This window comes from Natator depressus, chromosome 10, assembly GCF_965152275.1.
Source record: "Natator depressus isolate rNatDep1 chromosome 10, rNatDep2.hap1, whole genome shotgun sequence".
Classification (NCBI taxonomy): Eukaryota; Metazoa; Chordata; order Testudines; family Cheloniidae; genus Natator; species Natator depressus.
In genome coordinates, this window is record NC_134243.1 from 9,026,804 (window position 1) to 9,047,079 (window position 20,276).

Here is a 20,276-nt window from a genome sequence, read left to right on the forward strand (position 1 = left end):
GACTGAAACCTCCTTAGCTCTAAAATAAGCGATTTAAAGAGTTTCCATCTCATAGGCACAAAAAAAACCCCTGAACAACAGAAGGAAACTAAAGGCACTCTTTCATGGTTGACCTAAGCATCTGCTAAAGAGGATTTGTACTTTCTAAAACTGGCCTCAGTTGCTGATTGCCTAAAATGAGGCCTGAAGAAGTAGAAGCTGCTGACTTAATCTCATGCTAGTGGCAAAACTAGCTGTTGCAGGCAAGCCACAGCTTGCCTCAGTGGCCAAAAAAACAAGTTTGAGGCCATGTTTACTGTTGGAGTTTCCTGCTAATTTGCCAATGGCAGCTGCATTTTGAGCCATGTTAATGGAAGTTACATTTCCCTGGGGGGATCAGGAGGAACTAGCTCTTCCACGTCCTCCTTGCAGGCTGAGCATGGGGTGTACAGGCTAGGGTGAGAAGAGAGAATACTCCACTGTACAGCTTTTAAAACTGGTTCCATGAGTCAGTCTAATGTGTACCTGTACTATAAAGATAATTAGCTTGATTAAAGCACAAGCATATACTGAGGCTGCTTTTCACCAGGCTTTTTGCATACCAATTATGCATTTCATTATATGTAGCCTGAAGGCATTACCTATTTCACTGAGACTATCTTTTTAGATAACCATGAATTTAGCAATTTCTGTTTTGCTAGTCCAAGGACCAGCTGTAGGCAAGAATGGGCCCCTTGACTGTATAGTGACACTGGCTTTGGAGGAAGCCTTATTGTCTAGTTCTCAAACTAATACTCTGCTCAGAGCAGGAGCTGCATGACCAGGACTCCCAGCTCTGATGGGGACTAGAACAGTTAAGATCTCTGCCCTAACTATTGCCTTGATTTAAACATAGCTTGTTATAGTATCCAACTTCTGAAGCCCTTGTTCTCATAGTAATGTCACACTGCAGAGGTCTGATCAATCTCTATACCCGTGGTACCCAAAGAGTGGCCTATGAGTCTCCTCCTGACTAGTAACAGGATAGCTTTTAATGCTGAGGGGAATAAAACTACATTAAATGCTCTCAAATACTAATCTAGGCAGTGAGTGTAGCTGCTGCAACATTGTGTAGACTACTTCCTGCTGGCAAATAGTCTTATGGACTGCTTTATCCATCTATCTAAGATCTGGCCTACCTCTCTGAAGTCTATTTCAAACAGGTCCTCGTGTTCAAGGATGAACTTCAGCATTCCTACCCCCTCAATGCTTTCACACAGCACCAGGAGCTGCAGTTAGTAGTACAGAAGATGCCCTCAACTGTTTGAGGGTGAACGATCTCTCAGTGCTTCATAGAAGGTAAACCAGGGAAGGAATGAGTCTCCTAGAAGACTGCACTGTTCATAGCACCCTAATGGACTTCTTCATAAGAACTGCTCCCAACACCCCAATTCAGGAGTTAATAGCAGAAACCATAAACTGTCCTAGCTATGGACTTGGTCTTCAATTAATAGATGCCTGATGCTCTGACACTTCAGCTCCCTGATATTTATCTTTTATAAAGCAGATTCTGCCCCAGGCCATGAGGTGGTGGTGATAGAAAAGGGAGGGGCTGGGCAGAGGGCATCTGAACCTTGCTGTTTGCAGACACTTCCTATGCCTGTAATTACTTGACTCTACAAAAGGCTGCCTGTGGTGTCCAAATGAAAAATACATCACAGCTTCTTCCTCCTATGCTTTTTCTCCTAATTAGCAACTCTTGCCTAAAGACCCTCTCACAGAGCAGATCAAGAACCTGCCTATTCATTCCCACATGCAGTATCCAGTCTTCTGTAGAAAGCAATCTTGGTTTGGGTGGCACAGCAGCTAGGCTTGAGCAATGCTAACCTCTAGCTAACTCATTTGACTATAGCCCCAGGCAGTTATAAATGAAATCCTTGCTAGTTGAAAGCCATTTAGCCCATGTGCAATATGAGGCTGCCTCAGTCCTGGCGTAGAGGGTTTGCCCCAGCCTTATCCAGCTACTACAACAATGAGGGCAAGGGTGATGTGGCAGTTGGACATGATGCAATCTCAGTTGGAGCTATTGCTTCCGTCATAGAACTGTGACCAGTTGCCAGGGGAGCTTGCATGGCCCCTATCTAACTCAAGGGACATTTAGGTATTGCAGAAAACCCCAAAACCAGAAACTTCCCTAGCAGAACTGGAATATGCTGGAAGGCAGATGAACATCAGTGATGAATTTGCTTGAGGTAGATCTACACATGCAAGTGAGACTGCAAAACAGATGGGCAGGTGTGATATGTCTAGTTACCTTTTGACACCCTACGAAAAAAAGAAATTAGGCCTTGGATTATTCGCTCTCTGCTGGCCAATCGCAAGCCGCAGTGACAAACACTTGAATGGCATGTGGGACAGTTCAGATGGCTGTGATGATCATGAGATGGGAAACCGGTATAGTCATAACTACAGAATAAAAGCTACTGCATAAAGGGTAGGTATTATCTTGATCTTCTAATGTCTGTAGGAGTAATGGCTACCCTATTGGTGATTGGTGTAGAGTGGCTATATAAGGAAAAATACATAAGGTCTTCATGGAATGTAAATTCCACCTGATCTCTTCTCCTCTCCCGAAAATTTACCACAATTTAAGATTTCATGCCCCATTCAGGTTTCCTTTTGACCAAAAAAAAAAAAAAAAAAAGCCCCAGACTTGTTCAGGGGTTTGCACCCAGTGTTGCAGTGTATTAGGAAAATCTGGTATTGGAGAATAGAGAACCTCCTTCCATTAAAGTTAATTCAGCCTGGAAGCAGAACTGAACCTCTTCCCTCCTCTTATTTACCCAGTTGTAACTGAAGTGTTAATATGGCCAAGAGTTGCACACACAATCCATCTGCCCTGGTGAGATGCATGCAGTTTTAATCATGTGGGAGACGTGGGTATTCTTCTCTGTTTAACATTAAAATACCAGAGCTGCTGAATTACAAAGTGATCCTTTATTGTTTTTTTATTTCTTGGACATGATACTGTATATTCAAAACTGGGACAAAGCGTTGCCTGAACATGTAATTTAAACTATTAAATCTTTTGTCTGGGCCAGTGGGTTAACGTCAAAAGGGCTCCTCAGCTCAGCTGCCTGCTCCTTCCGGCATAGCATTGCTGCTGAGACTGATATTGTAGCTGGAAAATATTGTATTTCACCAGGTAAAAAGAATCTGAGGCAGATGTCTCTTTGGTGTAAATTGATACATAGCATAGAGGTGGGCCTTCCTCGGCCACCCTGTGACTGTCACCTTGAGATTGGATTACTTTAAAGCACTCTACCTGGTTGTGTCTGTGCTGAGCTTTTTCATCATCTCTCACCAATAGTCTAGCAGTGGTGAGTACACCAGTGGAAACTGTCCTCTAGCATTTGAACCACCGAGTTGTGTAACTTGGCAGCGCTGCTAGATGACGTGGGACTGATCTAAGCTAGCTCTACCGTCAACAGAGCTCCAATGATGGGCGATCTTTGAAAGACGCTCAGAATAGGCCAGGTCCATAAGACTCTTAGTACTCAGAATCTCAGCTGCCCAGTAACCAAGCAGTGTCTTTCTCAGACAGTATATTTCACTGATGCTCTGTAGTCTGCACTGGCTTCCTTCAGTTTCAGGGAGCAGTTGGAGGAGCTATAAATGCTTGGGATCTGGCTAGGCGAGAGACGGCCTCTTTCCCCAAAGGATGCTACAGTGGAGAAGCTTGAGTCACTGCACACTGGTTTAAAGGGGCAGGGACTGGTGCTAGGATGTTGTCAGGGAGAGGTCTTTTCCTCTGCAGCCCATTCCCCTTGGGCTGACAGAGCCCTGCCTTTGTTGCTGCCTAACATTTCTATTGCAGCAGCATTCGCCCTGCACCATTCAAGTGCATATGGCAGAAGTCAAATGGCACCAATCATCCTTATCCTGGGCTTGTTTTTCCAGCTCTTTTATATCCCGATGTAATAATGCTGCTTCAGCCATTACTGTGCAACAGAGCGTGCCTCTAGGTCAGCGGCTCAGTCTCTTGGCTTGGGGTCATCAAAGAAATGCTTGTTTAGGTAGCTTACTCTCAGACATTCTCATAAGGTGTCCCAGGTATATTCCATCTCTTCTTTTGTACTCCTTATACTGTTGTGGTAGCTGTACCCACTCTAGGATCTCTTATTACTGCTGTAACACCTAAGTACCACCAAAGGGATCAGGGGGCTGGACACTGTGCAAATGCAAAGCCAGGATCCCTGTCACAAAGAGCGCACATGAATGCACGCTGCAATGCTCCTTTAGTTTCCTTGGCTTTTGTTGTGGGGCTGTTGGATGAGCAGGGGTGAGATGTTATACTTTGGCAGTTGACTTTGCTGTGACTGGCTGAGCGAGCATATTCTTGTACAAGTGGCTAGAGTATTGGGATAGATGCCTGAATAAATATGCACATACCAGTGCTCTTTCAGTTGTCTCCTAGTGAGTGACTTTGCTACCCACAGGAATCTGCTTGCCTGCTTCACTGATGCTGCTATCCTGTAATCATCAACCTGAGAGGCCCCCTGCCTCAGGCACTGACTGAGTGTGAGGTGGCAATTTTCACTTTTGTTTTTACTGGGGCGGGGGTGGGGGAGTGGGGGGGGGGAACAGGAGGGTGTTTGAACTGCCTGACTTCTCTCATCATTGAAGGAAGCACCAGTCTGGCTCCAGAGTGTAACCCTACCCCGCCCAATCTATGCAATAAGAGTAACTGGTAGGATCTTTTGGTTGTATATCATTGCTAGGGCATCCGATGAAGTGAGCTGTAGCTCACGAAAGCTTATGCTCAAATAAATTGGTTAGTCTCTAAGGTGCCACAAGTACTCCTTTTCTTTTTTGCTAGGGCTAAATAATTCAACCAAAAGAGAGCTGTAGGGCAAAGGATTAATTATGAGGGATTAGTTGCCTGACTACCTAGTTCTCAACCTTGTATGAATCTGATCTCTCCTCTGAGAAGTTTGCATCCAATATAAGCACAGAGTGGAGATCAGATACACAAAGCTTAGGGTGAAGGTCCAGGCTTCAAGCGCTGCTGTTTAATTCAAATACACAATGTATGTGATTGTCCATGTCGAAAGGCTTGGAATAAGTGTTTTAAAGGAAGGATTTGAATGTAGGAAATCATCTGATGGTCTCCATTTCACCCATCACACCCGAACATCTTATCCAACGGTACAATCCAAGAAGACCAAAAATTCATGGAGTTTTCCTCTCTTTGCAGTCTACTTCTTGGAATTTATAAGAGAGGTGGCTGAGGTAGTATATTTTATTCGCCCAACTTCTGTTGGTGAAAGAGACAAGCTTTTGAACTCCACCGAGCTCTTCTTCTGTAGAGCTGAAAAGCTTGTCTCTTTCACCAACAGAAGCTGATCCAGTAAAAGATATCTCACCCGCCTTGTCTCTCTCATATCCAGGGATACCCACAAACTACAAGGACACTGCAGACGACAATGGAATTTATAAAGCAGTTTCCCCCTTTACCGCAACAGAATTCCATGTACAGAGAAGATTCACTGCTGAACTGATGCTGTGCTTAGTTAAGCCATCACAGACCTGTCTCAGCAAACAGATTGCAACGTCTACAACCGTTGTTCCTAAAAATGACAATCTGGAGACGAAAACAAACAGCAAGGAAAGTCTGCTGCTGGGAGACAAGGCATTTAGCCATCAGCATCCTGAAAATCAAACAGCAGGGACGCAGGGGTTAGTCTTAATATCCTTGCCTTCTTTCTCAGTCCTAATTTCTGAAAATATTTAAAGGAGTGGGACTTCTGGACTGAAAATATATTTCAGGCTGTCCAGTCCCTAGCTGAGCTAGGAGTTAACAAACACCTGTACAACACTTGGAAAACCTTAAGAGCCAGATTTTCAGCTGAGGACCTGGCCCTACCTGCTATATACTTCAAAATCCTGAATTATTATTTTTTTAACGGGAAGGGGCTTGAAATAACTGCATTTAGCCACTACCCCCCACCCCCTTCATGCTCCAGGAATCTTCATCTCATTCATCTGTCCTGGCTTCAATTTTTTCACCCCAAAGAAGGGAAGATTAGAAACTGCTATCTTAGCCTGTGGAAGGAGCCAGCCATGTCACTTTCATCCAGCAGCAGCAGATGATGATTTCAACCTAAATACACTCAGAAGCAAAGCAAAACCCAAGTGCATATTGTCCTGATTCCAGCTTCCAGTTCAATAAATCAGCAGGAGTGGGGAACTAGGTCATCTCCTTGCCAGCAGAAAAAAGAAAAGCTAACATTTGCCACACACTAGTGTTTACTCCTTCTGTCTGGCTATGCATAGCCTCATCTAACCTCCTCCAGTAGCATGTTCAACCTAGCATGTGCTTGCCTGAGACACAAAGCACCACATGCAAATAAATAATCAAGACATGCCAGTCTTAGCCCTACCAAAGGGTATAATCTATAGATTTATTAATGGATTGAATACAAGAGACACAAGCAGAGTTTGGAGGAGACTAAATCCACCTCTTTTGGGGGAGGGATTATGTTGTATTTATTATTCAAATGTTCATCATTGTTTGTTTTATTTTGCTGATAGCATTGTGTAGCTCCCTGAGCTAGGACGGGTTTGCTGTTTATAAAGACAATTATGTTATCCTATCTTTGTAAATCAAAGTTTTATGATATCTATGCAATATTTATTCTAGTTGATATTCTGTATCAGCATACATAGGCTATTTCAAAGTTTGGGTTGGATGGGAGAGTAATGGTGGTAGTTATAGCAGGAGACAGGGTATCAGGACTCCTAGGTTCTGTTCCTTGCTCTAATTTGCTATGTAATCCTGAATAAATCATTATACCCCTCTGTGTTCCAATCTCTTTGTAGCACAGAATAGTTGAGAGGGTTAATTAATGTTTGGAAAGCAATTTGAGATCCTTAAATAGAATGCTGTAAAAGAATAAAGAAAAGATGGGAATTGTCACAACCTGGCATGAGAGCACCGTTGTGATTTAGCATAACACAGAGACCTGGAAACATGAGCCTTCAGCCTGGCCATGTGGCAGAGGAATGTAAGCATGATGCACCGAGACATCATGGTGTGGAAAGTTCAGCAGATTCTGTGATATTGTGGCATGGAAATGTGCCAAAATGCTTGTTGTCTTGATATTTCCATGCCATGCCATATCAATCTTGTTATATATGTATATGCTCTCATCACTGTAATATCTGAATACCTCTGAAATATTACACATAGAAATATCAATAACCATCTCTATCTCCTTTCCTAGCCAGTAGGAGAAGTAGCTTGATTCGTTTTGCTTTATAATTTTGTGTGTGTTTGTTTACATGTATGTGAGTCACAAAATTATTGAGGGAGTGAGCTTTGCCTTTAGTTCTGAGGGTCATTCTTAGCTCTCATGGCTATGAGTTCCAAGTTCTTCCTGTCCTGTAACGCACGTACAAGAATGCATTTATTGACATTGAAAGGCAGCAAATTCATAACTGAGAAAAGGAAATACTTTAATTCAACTGTGGAACTCATTGCCACAGGATGATGTTGAGGCCAAGGATTTCGCAAGGTTCAGAGAGGGACTGAACATTGATATGGATCACAAGAATATCCAAAGTTAGAACAGTTAATGCTAAAAAAGGTATTTTCAGGATTTAAACCACTCTCTAACAATTAAGGGATTAGGATTAAACTTTCTTCAAGGGCAGATTATCCCACATCTGTTTACTAAGGGGTTTCTTGCATCTTCCTCTAAATAATCTGGTGCTGGCCTTGATTGGAGACAGACTACTGCACTAGATGGGTTAGGAGTCTGATCCAGTACGTAGGAGAATTCCTATATTGTTCCTGAGAAATGTAACTGCTATGGGTGGTCACGGTTGCAAAGGAAGCGGGTATCTTCCAGGTACCTTGAACCAACCCCAAAGAGGGCTTTGAGCATCATGATGGAGACTTTTCCCTGTATCCTGTATTCAATGGGGAGCCAATGCCTTGGAGAGCACTAGCATGAAGAGTGCACAGCAACTAGTGATATTGAACAAGACAGGCTGCTGCCTTTGGTACCAGCTGGAGCTTTTTCAGGGTGTCCAGCTTCATTCCTACATATGACAAATTGCAGTAATTGAGATCAGGAGTGCATGGGGCTGGGGCTGAGCCCCATAGGGGGGGAGTCCAGCATGGCTCAGTCCCAGAGGGCCCTGGAGGGGCGATGGGGGTGACCCATGACCCTTCGGAGGGAGGGGGCACATGGTGTGCAGCATGGCTCAGCCCCAGAGAACGGAGCGCAACAAGGCCTCAGTTTTCCTGTGGCCACCCTGAAATCCTGCACAGACTCAGTCTCCTCCCTGGTAAGAACCAACCTGCTCCCCTGTGGCTGCACTATTCGTGCCCTCCGCTGGGGGCGCTGCCCGTTCTGCCCAGAGCGTGACACCGGCCAGGCTCAGCCGGCGACCTCCCCGAGATGGCGGCAGCCGCTGGCCGCCGCGCTTGCGTCACGCCGTCTTCTCGCGCAGGAGCGAAGGCGGCGCGAGCGTGCAGTCCTCGTCCGGGTCGGGCTGGGCGTCGAGCTGCGAGCGGCGGCTTGCTGAGGCGCTGTGGCGGGGTCGCTGTGTGGGGCGGCGGCGGCCGGACAGGGGCAGCCCAGGCCGGGGGCCGGGAGAGGCAGGGCCCGGATGGGGGTGACTGTGGCCGGCGGCTGATTCCCACCCCCCCCCCACCCCTCTCCGCGGGGAGCGATGTCGAATCCAGGGACCCGGAGAAACGGCTCCAGCATCAAAATCCGGCTCACAGGTAGCGGAGCGGCGAGGGGCGGGGCGGCCGGGGTGGGGGTTTTACACCCCCCCCCCGCGCGCCCACACCCCGTGGGGCCTTGCACGGCAGAGAGGGGTCGGGGGAGGGGGCCGGAAAGGGATGGGGATCAGAGCCCGTCTGTGATCAATCCGGTGTTGCTCCTCTGGCTTGGGGCCAGTCGGGGCCCCGGGGGGGGGGGGTTGGGTTTCCTTTTCCCTTCCCTGGGAAGGAAGCTGGGGTGAGGAGGGTGGGGGTGCTCGGTTGGGTTTCCTTAACCCCGCCGATCATGGGAGGGCCCACCAGGGATTCTTTCCTCGAGTTGCAATTGGGGCGAGTTCCAGAGCGCTCAGGGCTGGGGGGTGTGTGTGTGTATGGGGGGGACGCTTTTCTCTCGTGTGGTGTGGTTTCTGAGGAGGCTGTAGCTTGCTGAAATCCAGAATAATTCTGGGGACTGAGTTAGAGAGTGCTGGGTAAAATTGAGAATTTTTCTTTCCTGTTTCTCTTCCTCTTTATTTCTAGCCAGACTCTGTTTCCTAGCAATGGTTTTTCCATTCTCACTGCTTCCTCCTGCAAATCTCCTTACCTCACAATCTACCATTTGTATTTCTCAAGCTTCTTTCTCCTGTTCCTGTTCCTTTCCCAGTTGGCGTTGTCAAGTGGGAGGTGTATGAAGTCTGAAGTCCAGACACCACTGAACTGCCTCTTTGGCTTTTTTTCTTCAATCAACTTTACATGTCTCCCCTCCCATTGTGTTTTGCATTTGCTCATTAGAGATCCCTTAACTGATGAATGTGTGAGTCCTGGTGTATGCATGCCTTATGGGGATGGACAGTTCCTGCTGGGAAGTATCCCTCTTTGGCAGTCTCCAGATGTCCTGTCCATTCCTGGCATCTTTTCTTTCCCCACAAAAAAGTCTGGTTTTGCTAGATGTGTTTAAAGAGTCATATTTTTCTGCTTGTCAATTTTGCTAGTGGAAAATCAGTTCCTCCCCACCCCCCTTAATAGTTTATATTTTGTTAGCCCTAATTAATAATGAATTTGCTTTTTTCTGCAATGGAGAGGTTCACTTGCTGGAAAACATATATTGAAAAATAAATCAAACATTTGTTTAATCTCTTTCAGACATTTTCACCTAATTCGCTTTCCTTCAGTAAATCACATACTACACTTTGAAGTTCATGTTTGGTCATGAGGTTGTAGTGGGTACATCAGTTTGTTATACCCTTACAGAGCTGAATTACCTATTATTTTATAAAAGGTGCAGCCTTCATTGGCATTTCTTGTTTAAGGGAAAGACATGTGATTTCTGTTTCTAAAGATGACAGCATCATGAATTACTGATGAATAAGATCCAGTACAGGTTTTGAAAGGCAACAGGTACATCCACAATAGGATCTCTTTGATTGAAAGAACCATAATGCTATGCTACTGCATGAACTTAAGATATATAGTTTTTGTTGGTACATAAAATATCATGGATTAATGAGAATATGGCATCAGTTAAGCTTTAATGATAAGCCTAATTTAGTTCCTAGTTACAGTGCAGTCAGTTATAAACACCTGCGTTAAAACCCATTTCCTTTTATAAAGTGCAAAGCTAGCTGATTTCAAATAGTATTTCTAGGAAACAGGGTGATTAAATATATGTTTCGGGTGGGGGGGAAGTAATTGATTGGAAGATATCAGCTCATTATTCTTTTTGGATCTAAACTACTACTGGTTTAGAATTTAGGCTTTGTGAGAAAAGGGTTTTAAAGATAGAATGAGTGTTTTATGAAACTGTACTTTAAACATTTTTAAACGTTTTATAGATATTTGATAGTTTTATACTGGTATATCTTAAATACATGCTCACAGATTCGTATAATTGTTTCTAAAACAGAAGTGCAGAACATTTTTTTGCTGATTTCAGAAGGAGCGGAGTAATTATTGTATAAGGGACACTGGCAGTCCCCTTCAGAACACTGTACACAGCCCAAGTAAAAATTATTCTGAACAGAAGTTACTGGTTTTGCATTTTTTAAACTAGTACTGCATCAGGTAGCTTGTATCTTCATTTTCACTTCTGGTTTGCATGAATCGACCTTCATAATTCAAAGCATTTCAGGAGATGCTGCATTTTTTGTTAATGGAGTAACTTTGGTGTCTTGTTTGAGCATAACGTTCTTTAAACTATATTGAGGGAATCTCCCACTTGGTCAATCTTACTTTCAGTTTTATTAATAAATAACCCCGACAGTGAATTAAAATCGGCAAGATTTACTCTAAAAAATAAATAATTACTTTTGGAGATTTGCCCCTTCAGAAGTATTAAACACACATTTTACGTCTTGCTTCATTTGAAATGTGCTTGTTGACTGATCAACTTTGAGTAACTATAGCTAATATGCCTTTTGTTACTACATTCTGTTTTGTTGTTGAGAGATATAAGCTGAATGAAACAAAACAGGACATCTTCTGTTTGATATACTACCTACATCATGTTGCCTTGTGACTTGCAATTTCTTTTCCTGTGATTATGAACCATCTCTGTTGTTTTACATCAGCTGAAAATTACTATGTAAATACCACTTACATAGAAGATGCCTTCAAGGACCACTTCATAAATGAGATGTGAATACTGGTAGAATCTTTCCTGTGTTTAAAGAAATGAACTTCATTCTTGTACATACACAAACATTTGCATTAACAGAAATGTTTTATTTATTTTTACTTATCCCAAGTTCTCGACACTTTGACAATGATTAAAAACACAGCTACTTGTGGACAGGATCAGACACTGTGGGCATTGCCACAATGCTATCCATAAAAAAAAAAAAAAAAGAGAGAGAATTGCATATCCCACCCCCCTGTTTAAAACAAAACAACAAAAAGCAAGTCCATGGAATAGAATGATCCCACCTTTCACAGACCCAAGCGCTCTGATGTCCCCCCTATACTCCAGACTTCCCCAGAGCCTGAGCAAATAAGGTCCTGGTGGAGGTAAGGCGTGCACAGGTTTTTACCATCATGTTGTCTGGTGCTTTTCAGAGCAACTCTGGACAACACAGTGTAAAAACATGTGTATATTAGTGTTATTATCAATGGTAGTGTAAGAATGAGAGCGTGCGCTCTCTTTTAAAAAAATAAATAAAAAAAGCTAGGTGCTTTGGTGGCAGTGTTGGGAAGCAATTTAAAGGAAGAAAGGATAGTATAGCCCTATGGATCAGTTCTGGGGAAAGGGGTTCATGCATAAGAATCTGAGTGAAAGAAAATGCAAAGATCTTTATGGGCTGAATGGACAAGTTGGTAGTAGAGGCAATTCTAATTGACAGAAAAGAAAGGGAGCTGGGGCGGAGAGGAGCAGTGTGATAAAACATGAGCGGATAAGTTGGGAGGGACAGAATTGTGAAGGGCCTTGAAAAGTAAGACAGCCATTTTTAACTTGATATCATGGAGATGGGGAGCCACTGGAGAGATTAAAGAGAAGGATGATATGGTCAGAGTGATAGGCAAGGAAGACTATTTTAACTGCATTTTGTACAGATTGGAGGGTGCAGTAAAGGTGTCAATGAGGGTATAGATGGGAGTCCTAGCTGTCTTGACAGGAAAAAAAGGTTGGATTTAGAAATGTTATGGAGGAACAGGCAACAAGATTTGGAGGCCGCCTGGATGTCTGAGGCAAGTGGGAGCACTAAAAGGTGACTCCTGGGTTACAGATCTGATTTTTACAGGAGAGATGGTTGTGTTAATAGTAGCAGAGAAAGGAGGAGAAGGGAGAATGGTGATACATACACCAATACCTTACAATAAACCTTGGATGAAATTTAGAGTAGTTCAGGTGCATTTAGTGTATAAAATTGAATGATCGGTATATTTCAAAAGCATGGCTTCCAAACATTTTGTAAGTAAACTCACCTGTAACTTAAACCTTTGGGGAATAAATTGACTTCAAGTTCAAAGTAAAATATTAAATTATATTTTAGATAGAATGCACTTACATTAGTGAAAAGGCAAATTTGAAAAGCACTTGTCACAAATGTATTAGCTTGTCTTGCTTTGGCTTCATTATTAATGTAATATTGCTTGCAGCAAAGTTAACTGATCAATAGCAACATTGAGACCGGTGATCCAGACAGTTTTATGTCTCATTTTCAGAAATGTTGAATAGCACTGCACATCTGTCTGTCTTGTCAGAAGCAGCTATGTACAACATATTAGGTACTTAGTATTTTTCTCACATTTTCATACAGAATGTAGTATACTGGTTGTAGAAAAGGATTGTCCTGGTACTGGTCTGACTATTATTATCCAGGGGTGAAAATTGAAATGGCTGGTTAATAAGCTCAGTATATTACACCAGTTGGACAGGGAAATGATTTTGTTGTAAACAGTGGGGTGGTGGGGAGGGGCAGGGAATAACAGTTGAGTCACTACAAACTCTGGATAATAGCATGGGATTTCATCAAAATCTGTGACCAAAACTTTCTTACTTTTTTACCTCAGTTTCTCTCCTGTGATGATTCTCAACCCCTTTACTGCAGACACTCTTCTGGGAGTCAGGTGGCTTTGTGGTTGGACCACTGGACGGAGTTCAGTCCTGGCTTTACCACAAACTTCCTCTGTGACCTTGAACAAGTCACTTAATCTCAGTGCCTCGGTTCCCCATTTGTGCAGTGGGGATAATACTACTGCTTTTCCACACAAAGGTGCTGTGAGAGTAAAGTCATAAGACGTAAGAACGGCAATACTGGGTCAGACCAAAGGTCCATGTAGCCCAGTATCCTGTCTTCCGACAGTGGGATACCTTGTATTGGCCAGAGGGAATGAACAAAACAGGTTATAAATCAAGTGATCCATTCCCTGTTGCTCATTCGCAGCTTCTGGCAAACAGAGGCTAGGGACACCATCCCTGCCCATCCTGGCTAACAGCCATTGATGGACCTATCCTCCATGAATTTATCTAGTTCTTTTTTGAACCCTGTTCAGCCTTGGCCTTCACAACATCGTCTGGCAATGAGTTCCGCAGGTTGACTGCGTTGTGTAAAGACATACTTCCTTTTGTTTGTTTTAAACCTGCTGCCTATTAATTTTATGTGTGTTATGAGAAGGAGTAAATAACACTTATTTACTTTCTCCACACCAGTCATGATTTTATAGACCTCTATCATATTCCCTTTGTCTCTTTTCCAAGCTGAAAAGTCCCAGTCTTATTAATCTCTCCTCATATGGCACCCGTTCCATAACTCTGATCATTTTTGTTGCCCTTTTCTGAACCTTTTCCAATGCCAATATATCTTTTTTGAGATGGGCGACCACATCTGCCCACAGTATTCAAGATGGGGGCGGTACCATGGATTTATATAGGGGCAATATGATATTTCCTGTTTTATCATCTGTCCCTTTCTTAATGATGCCCAACATTCTGTTTGCTTTTTTGACTGCTGCTGCACATTGAGTGGATATTTTCAGAGAACTATCCACAATGACTCCAAGATGTCTTTCTTGAATGGCAACAGCTAATTTAGACCCCATGGTTTTATATGTATAGTTAGGATTATGTTTTCCAATGAGCATTATTTTCCATTTATCAACACTGAATTTCATCTGCCACTTTGTTGCCCAGTCATCTAGTTTTTAGATCCTTTTGTAGCTCTTAGTTAAGTCCCAGGGAGACAGCAATCTTGAGTAGTTTTGTATCATCTGAACATTTTGCCACCTCACTGTTTACCCCTTTTTCCAGATCATTTGTGAATGTTTAATAGGACTGGTCCCAGTACAGACCCCTGGGGGACACCACTGTTTACCTTTCTCCATTCTGAAAACTGACCATTTATTCCTAGCCTTTGTTTCCTATCTTTTAACCAATTACCAATCTAAGAGGTAATCTAATCCTTTCATATCCCATGATAGCTTACTTTGCTTAGGAACCTTTGGTGAGGGACCTTGTTAAAGGCTTTATGAAAATCTAAGTACACTATATCCACTGTATTCCCCTTGCCAACATGCTTGTTGACCCCCTCAAAGCATTCTAGTATATGGTGAGGCATGATTTCCCTTTATAAAAACCATGTTGACTCTTCCCCAACCAATTATGTTCATCTATGTGTCTGACAATTTTGTTCTTTACTATAGTTTCAACCAGTTTTCTTGGTACTGAAGTCGGGCTTACCGGCCTGTAATTGCTGGGATCACCTCTAGAGCCCTTTTAAAAAATTGGTGTAACATTAGCTATCCTCCAGTCATTTGGTACAGAAGCTGATTTAAATGGTAGGTTACAGACTACAGTTAGTAGTTTTGCAGTTTCACATTTGAGTTCCTTCAGAACTCTTGGGTGAATACCATCTGGTCCTGGTGGCTTATTACTGTTTAGTTGATCAATTTGTTCCAAACCCTCCTCTAATGACACCTCAATCTGGGACAGTTCCTCAGATTTGTCATCTAAAAAGAATGGCTCAGGTTTGGGCATCTCCCTCTCATTCTCAGCCATGAAGATCGAGGCAAAGAATTCATTTAGTTTCTCCGCAATGGCCTTATCGTCCTTGAGTGCTCCTTTAGCATCTCGATCATCCAGTGGCCCCACTAGTTCCTGCTTCTGATGTACTGAATTTTTTTTTTTTTTTTTTTGCTATTACTTTTTGAGTCTTTGGCTAGCTGTTCTTCAAATTCTTTTTTTGGCCTTCCTAATTATATTTTTACACTTCATTTGCCAGAGTTTGTGCTCCTTTCTATTTTCCTCACTAGGATTTAACTTCCACTTTTTAAAGGATGCCTTTTTGCCTCTTACTGCATCTTTTACTTTGTTCAGACACAGTGGCAGTTTTTTGGTTCTCTTACTATGTTTTTTAATTTGGGGTATACATTTAAGTTGAGCCTGTATTATGGTATGAAACTCTCATAGTATGGTGATATGGAAGGGGAGGCATATAACTAGAGAAAAAAACTTAAATTTTTTTTTCTTTGTATTTGATGGGTAAGAATCCAGAGTGCAGCTTTTGTAATAGGCCTGCTGATATCTTCATTGAGCTACCAGAGTGGGAATCCAGAGAACAGCCTTTTCTTATGGGCAGGCTTGTGGGTAACAAGCCTTTTTTTTCCTACATGTAAGTCAAGACCATCTCAAAACCTTTGTCCTGGTAGAAGAAAATTAAATTTTCAAAAAGAGTTTGCTTCAACATCCCCCTCGGGTGGGGGAAGTAGGAATAAAGTCGCCATTGTTCCTAACTCAGCTTTCTTTTCTCAAACTCAGAATCTTCATATAAAGAATATAATTTGGAATACTGTTGAACAATTTAATTACTGCTTTTTCTTCTTTTTATTATCTACCAGGCTAAGAACTATTCTTTTCTCATCCATTCCTTTTAACTCTCTTTCATCTTGTATTTGTGTTTCTAAAACTGTTCTGAATGTCTTCTTTCTGTGTCTGCGAAGAAGTTAAACTTTTACTGAAAATTGGTTTCAATAGTGAACCACTGAACCAATATTGAAATGGCAGAAGTGGAGCAGATAAAACATCTTCATTATCATTTCAGATGCAGAAAGTGTGAGATTTGCTAATTTTTAGTCATGTTTTCTGAAACAGCATTGAAGATGATGTATTCGTACGTACACCACTTTTATTACTGATTTAGGGATGGAGTGGGACATGCTTCTGAAAATTATTTAGTAATTTCAATTTTGTAGTGTAGAGGTGATTAAGTTTTACCTTGTGTTCCCATTTATACAAGGAAATTGACCTATTGCTGACAGGAGCTGGCAAACACTTTACCTGCTGCTGGTGAAACACAAGTTTTCAGCATGGAGTGGTATCAGTTATATATAGCATGCTGAAGTTGGAACTCTGTGCTTCACAGAATACAAAGACATGCTCTCTGCCCCAGAGAGCTTACAATATAAATTTTAAACTGGACTTAGGCCTTGGTTCAGTACAGCACTTAAGCATGTATTTAACCTTAAGAACATAAGTAATCCCTTTGTCTTCAGTGGGAACACTCATGGACCTAAAGTTAAGCACATAAATCCTTTGCTGAAATGGGGCCACAGTTATTGGGAATGATTAACAAAGGTGGGAATAAGTCAAAGAAGGATGAAGGCTATGCCAGTTCAATAATGTGGTTACTTAATTTAGTCATGTGCACATCATGTGGTTCATTTAATGTTCTTTGGTATAAAAATAAGTAAGATGAAGATGTAAAGTAGTGAGTTCTCTTCTCTATCTTTGCTGAATATGGTTCTCTACACTGGTTCCATTGGAACCAATACTTGAAAATATTTCAAGTCCTCCTGTGGACAGAATAAAATTCTGGAATGCTGCTGAAAAATGTTGTCTGTACTAGCACTTTAACCATATGCAGTTTTGGTTCAGAGGGAACTGAGAACTATTCTCAGCAACCATTCAGCTTCCCAGTATGGCCAAGGCATCTGCTATTTTGTTGCTGAAGATGGTTTGTCTCTTTATACGCTGGTAGTTAAACTTTATAGAACATTGGTCCAGGATACCTCTTACTGACAACCATTGTAAACTGCATATGTTTCCTGTTGTAGATAGGGTTTTGAGTTTGGTGTGAGTGCCTGTGGTCTGCACTGAAGTCTTTCTGAAAATCTTCCATATTTGCTTGACACCTCCCGCTGTGCTAGAAATGATGAGTGCTAGTGTTGACTGACCACCAGCTTTTTTGCTGCCATATTATCTAACCCTGTTTAGAGCAAATTGTTAAAGACACAGTCAGTCCACATTAGAATTCCCACTGTTGCTAGTATTGATAGAGTTGGTGGAAGATTTTCACCAGTGCCTCAGTGTAGATGAGGTCTGTGTACATGGTAGGAGAAGAAACTTGAATCTAAAACCTTGTTTAGCTTTCCTTTTGAAAAAGGAAAATCTGCAATTCCATACTCCAGTTAAATAGACTGTCTGCTTGTAAATTGTGATTCAAGACAATTTGATAAGAGAATTGCAGTGCCATTTTAGTAATTTCTGAATGGGAAATCGGAATATGTTCTGCCTCTTCTCACATCCCAGTAACTCCTTGTGTAGACCTGAAAAGGCAACATTTTGAGCCTCCCCCACCCTTCTGTGGTGTGTGTGTTTGTATGGATTAAATTATTCTGTTTTTAAAGAGAGAGACACATCCTGGAAATATTTTTGGGGTGTCTAAATTGGAAGATATGTTGCTATCTAAGTCAAGTTAGTGTCACAAAGTAGGGTTGTATTCTGGGAAGAAAACTGTTTAAAAAAAAAAAAAATCTCACAAAGGGGTATAAATAGCTTGATACCTTCCTCTTCAGCAAATGATTTTTTTCAAGTTAAAGGCCAAAATTCATACTGGCTTGTTGTCAAGGTCACTGTAAGCACAGTAGACAGAAATCCCTAAGGCCACCAAACTCAGAGCATAGATGGGTAGAGTAGGCAGAGCAAGATTTTTTTAACCTCTTTTTTTGTTTTAAAGATATTGAAATTACTGTGTGTAGTAAGGCAGTTTAATAAACGTATTTATTTGGAATGTTTGTCCATCTATTTGTGGATAAAACAATCCACGGTTGTTTCAGAATAATGTTAAAATAATGCCTAATTAAAATGAGTATGTGGTGATGCATGCTACTCCATCAATTCCAGCTGTGTTCTCCTCCATTGCAGCTGAAAGGAATTCTAATTGGCTGAGGAATGTCTGTAGCATCATGTATCAGTGAACCCAAAGGTTTAGGCTGGCTGTGGCATGATGAAGCAATTTAAATGTTTTAAGATCCATGAGTCTGACTCTTGCTCTTATGGTTTCTTGAAATTGTGACAAATCCTCTGCAGCTAGGCACTTATATTATAGTAACTTTCTATTTTATTCTTTAATTTCTAATACTCAATTAGAGTGTGATGTAAACAATGTAAGTTTGAAGGAACACTGTCAATTCAAAATTATCAATTTAAAAAATGATTTCAGATATACTATGTGTCATTAAGTTTCCTTGCCAGTGTTTATGATCTTAGTCATATTTACCAAATACTTAGATTTTTTTCTCTCCCCAATGACTGTAAAAGATCTACACAAACAGGGAGACTGACTATGCAGGAGAATGAAATATACAAAAAATAAGCTGAAAAGTAAAAGATAGAGTATCTGAGCTCTTATCGGTAATATAGGTTTAAAAAAAAAAATCAGATGAGTGATTTTTTTTTTTAACTTGATAGTCTCTCCTTGTAAATTTTGCAATTTAGCATCTTTCAATAAAGGGGGGTTTATTATTGTACTTTTGGGGAAAAGTATAGAATGCTCATTATGCTTTTTTGTATCTTTGTACTTCAGTCTTCTGATTATACTTTCACTCAAATGATTAGATTAAAATAAAGTGCAGCACTGATCTGAAGCCTCTGTAGTTCAGCATATTACTATCTGAAGATTTGCATCTCTTGTTTCCTTTACAAAATGGCAAGATAAATCTGATTATGTTGATAAAGGAGGTAATATATTTTGTTTGAATAGTAAACTTTTTGGTCTCCGGAGTGTGGAGTATATTACAATAAATCTTTACATTATATCATTCTCTTTAAGTTCTAGATAAAAGAAAGTTGTGGAAATGTATTTTAGACAGCTGGCATTTGATTCACTTTGTACTCAAGATGACTGTTAATGTAAAGCTGAAATTTTTTTTCAGATGCTGAGTGGTGCCTGGCTTGCATCCAGTGTATGTACCATGCTCTTGAAAACTCTGGGTTGAAAACTCTGCGCCTTTGATCGATACTATTATATTTACTATAAATCCCATGGTAAATACTACCCAAAAAGCTTTTTGAAAAGAGAGAGCATTTTGTGAAACTAACACTCCTAATTGTTATACTGAAAGTGCAGAGGCTAAAAAGTCCAGATTTTTAAATGCATGTGAAGAGCTAAATGTACTGTACCTGGCTTGTGCTACATTTACTTAAGTCAATAGCGGTTTTATATGCATAATCACAAATGCTTAGTAGTACTTAATCCAGCTATGTAATTTATATGCTTTACAGTGATCGGTATATTTTGGGTTGAAATCTCCTGGTGCTTGCTTTTCAGCCCAAAGATAATCATAATGAGAAAGTTGGGTAAATTTATATTTGTGTGTTTTTGATTAATCAGTGTATATAACAGTTTTTTTTAAATGGACCTGATGCTGCACTCTAACTGAAAATTATGTAACTTCATTCTTCAACAATGACTAGTGTTAATAGCTTTTTTGAATACATCTTAGACAGATATTCTTTAGAAGTCTTTGGAAACATCAGTATATGATTTTACACTCAAGCTTACAATGCAGAACTCCAGTTTTACACATGCAGTTCAAATGTGTGTCAGATTCAGGGATAATTAATATTTGATTGTTAAAAGAAATTATTTTAAGAATAATGGAGAAACCCTGTTTAACAAGAGTCTGTCTACACTATAGCAGCACAGCTGCAGCATCACAGTGTAGAAGCTTCCTACATCAATGGAAGGGGTTTTTCCATTGATGTAGTTAATCTACCTCCATGTGAGGTGGTAGCTATTGACCTATCCATGTCTACAGTGGAGGTTAAGTC

The 20,276-nt window shown here is 41.2% G+C and overlaps 1 protein-coding gene across 2 annotated transcripts in view; it reads left to right on the forward strand.

The window, feature by feature from the left end:
* Positions 1-8,698: 8,698 nt before the first annotated feature.
* The window catches only part of SMURF1 (SMAD specific E3 ubiquitin protein ligase 1), a 58,870-nt gene continuing 47,292 nt past the window's right edge, over positions 8,699-20,276 (forward strand). For both annotated transcript variants that reach the window (XM_074965146.1, XM_074965145.1), the window contains exon 1: positions 8,699-8,755. In XM_074965146.1, the coding sequence (XP_074821247.1) occupies positions 8,701-8,755 (55 nt within the window). In that variant the 5' untranslated portion in view covers positions 8,699-8,700. The remainder of the gene's footprint in view (positions 8,756-20,276) is intronic.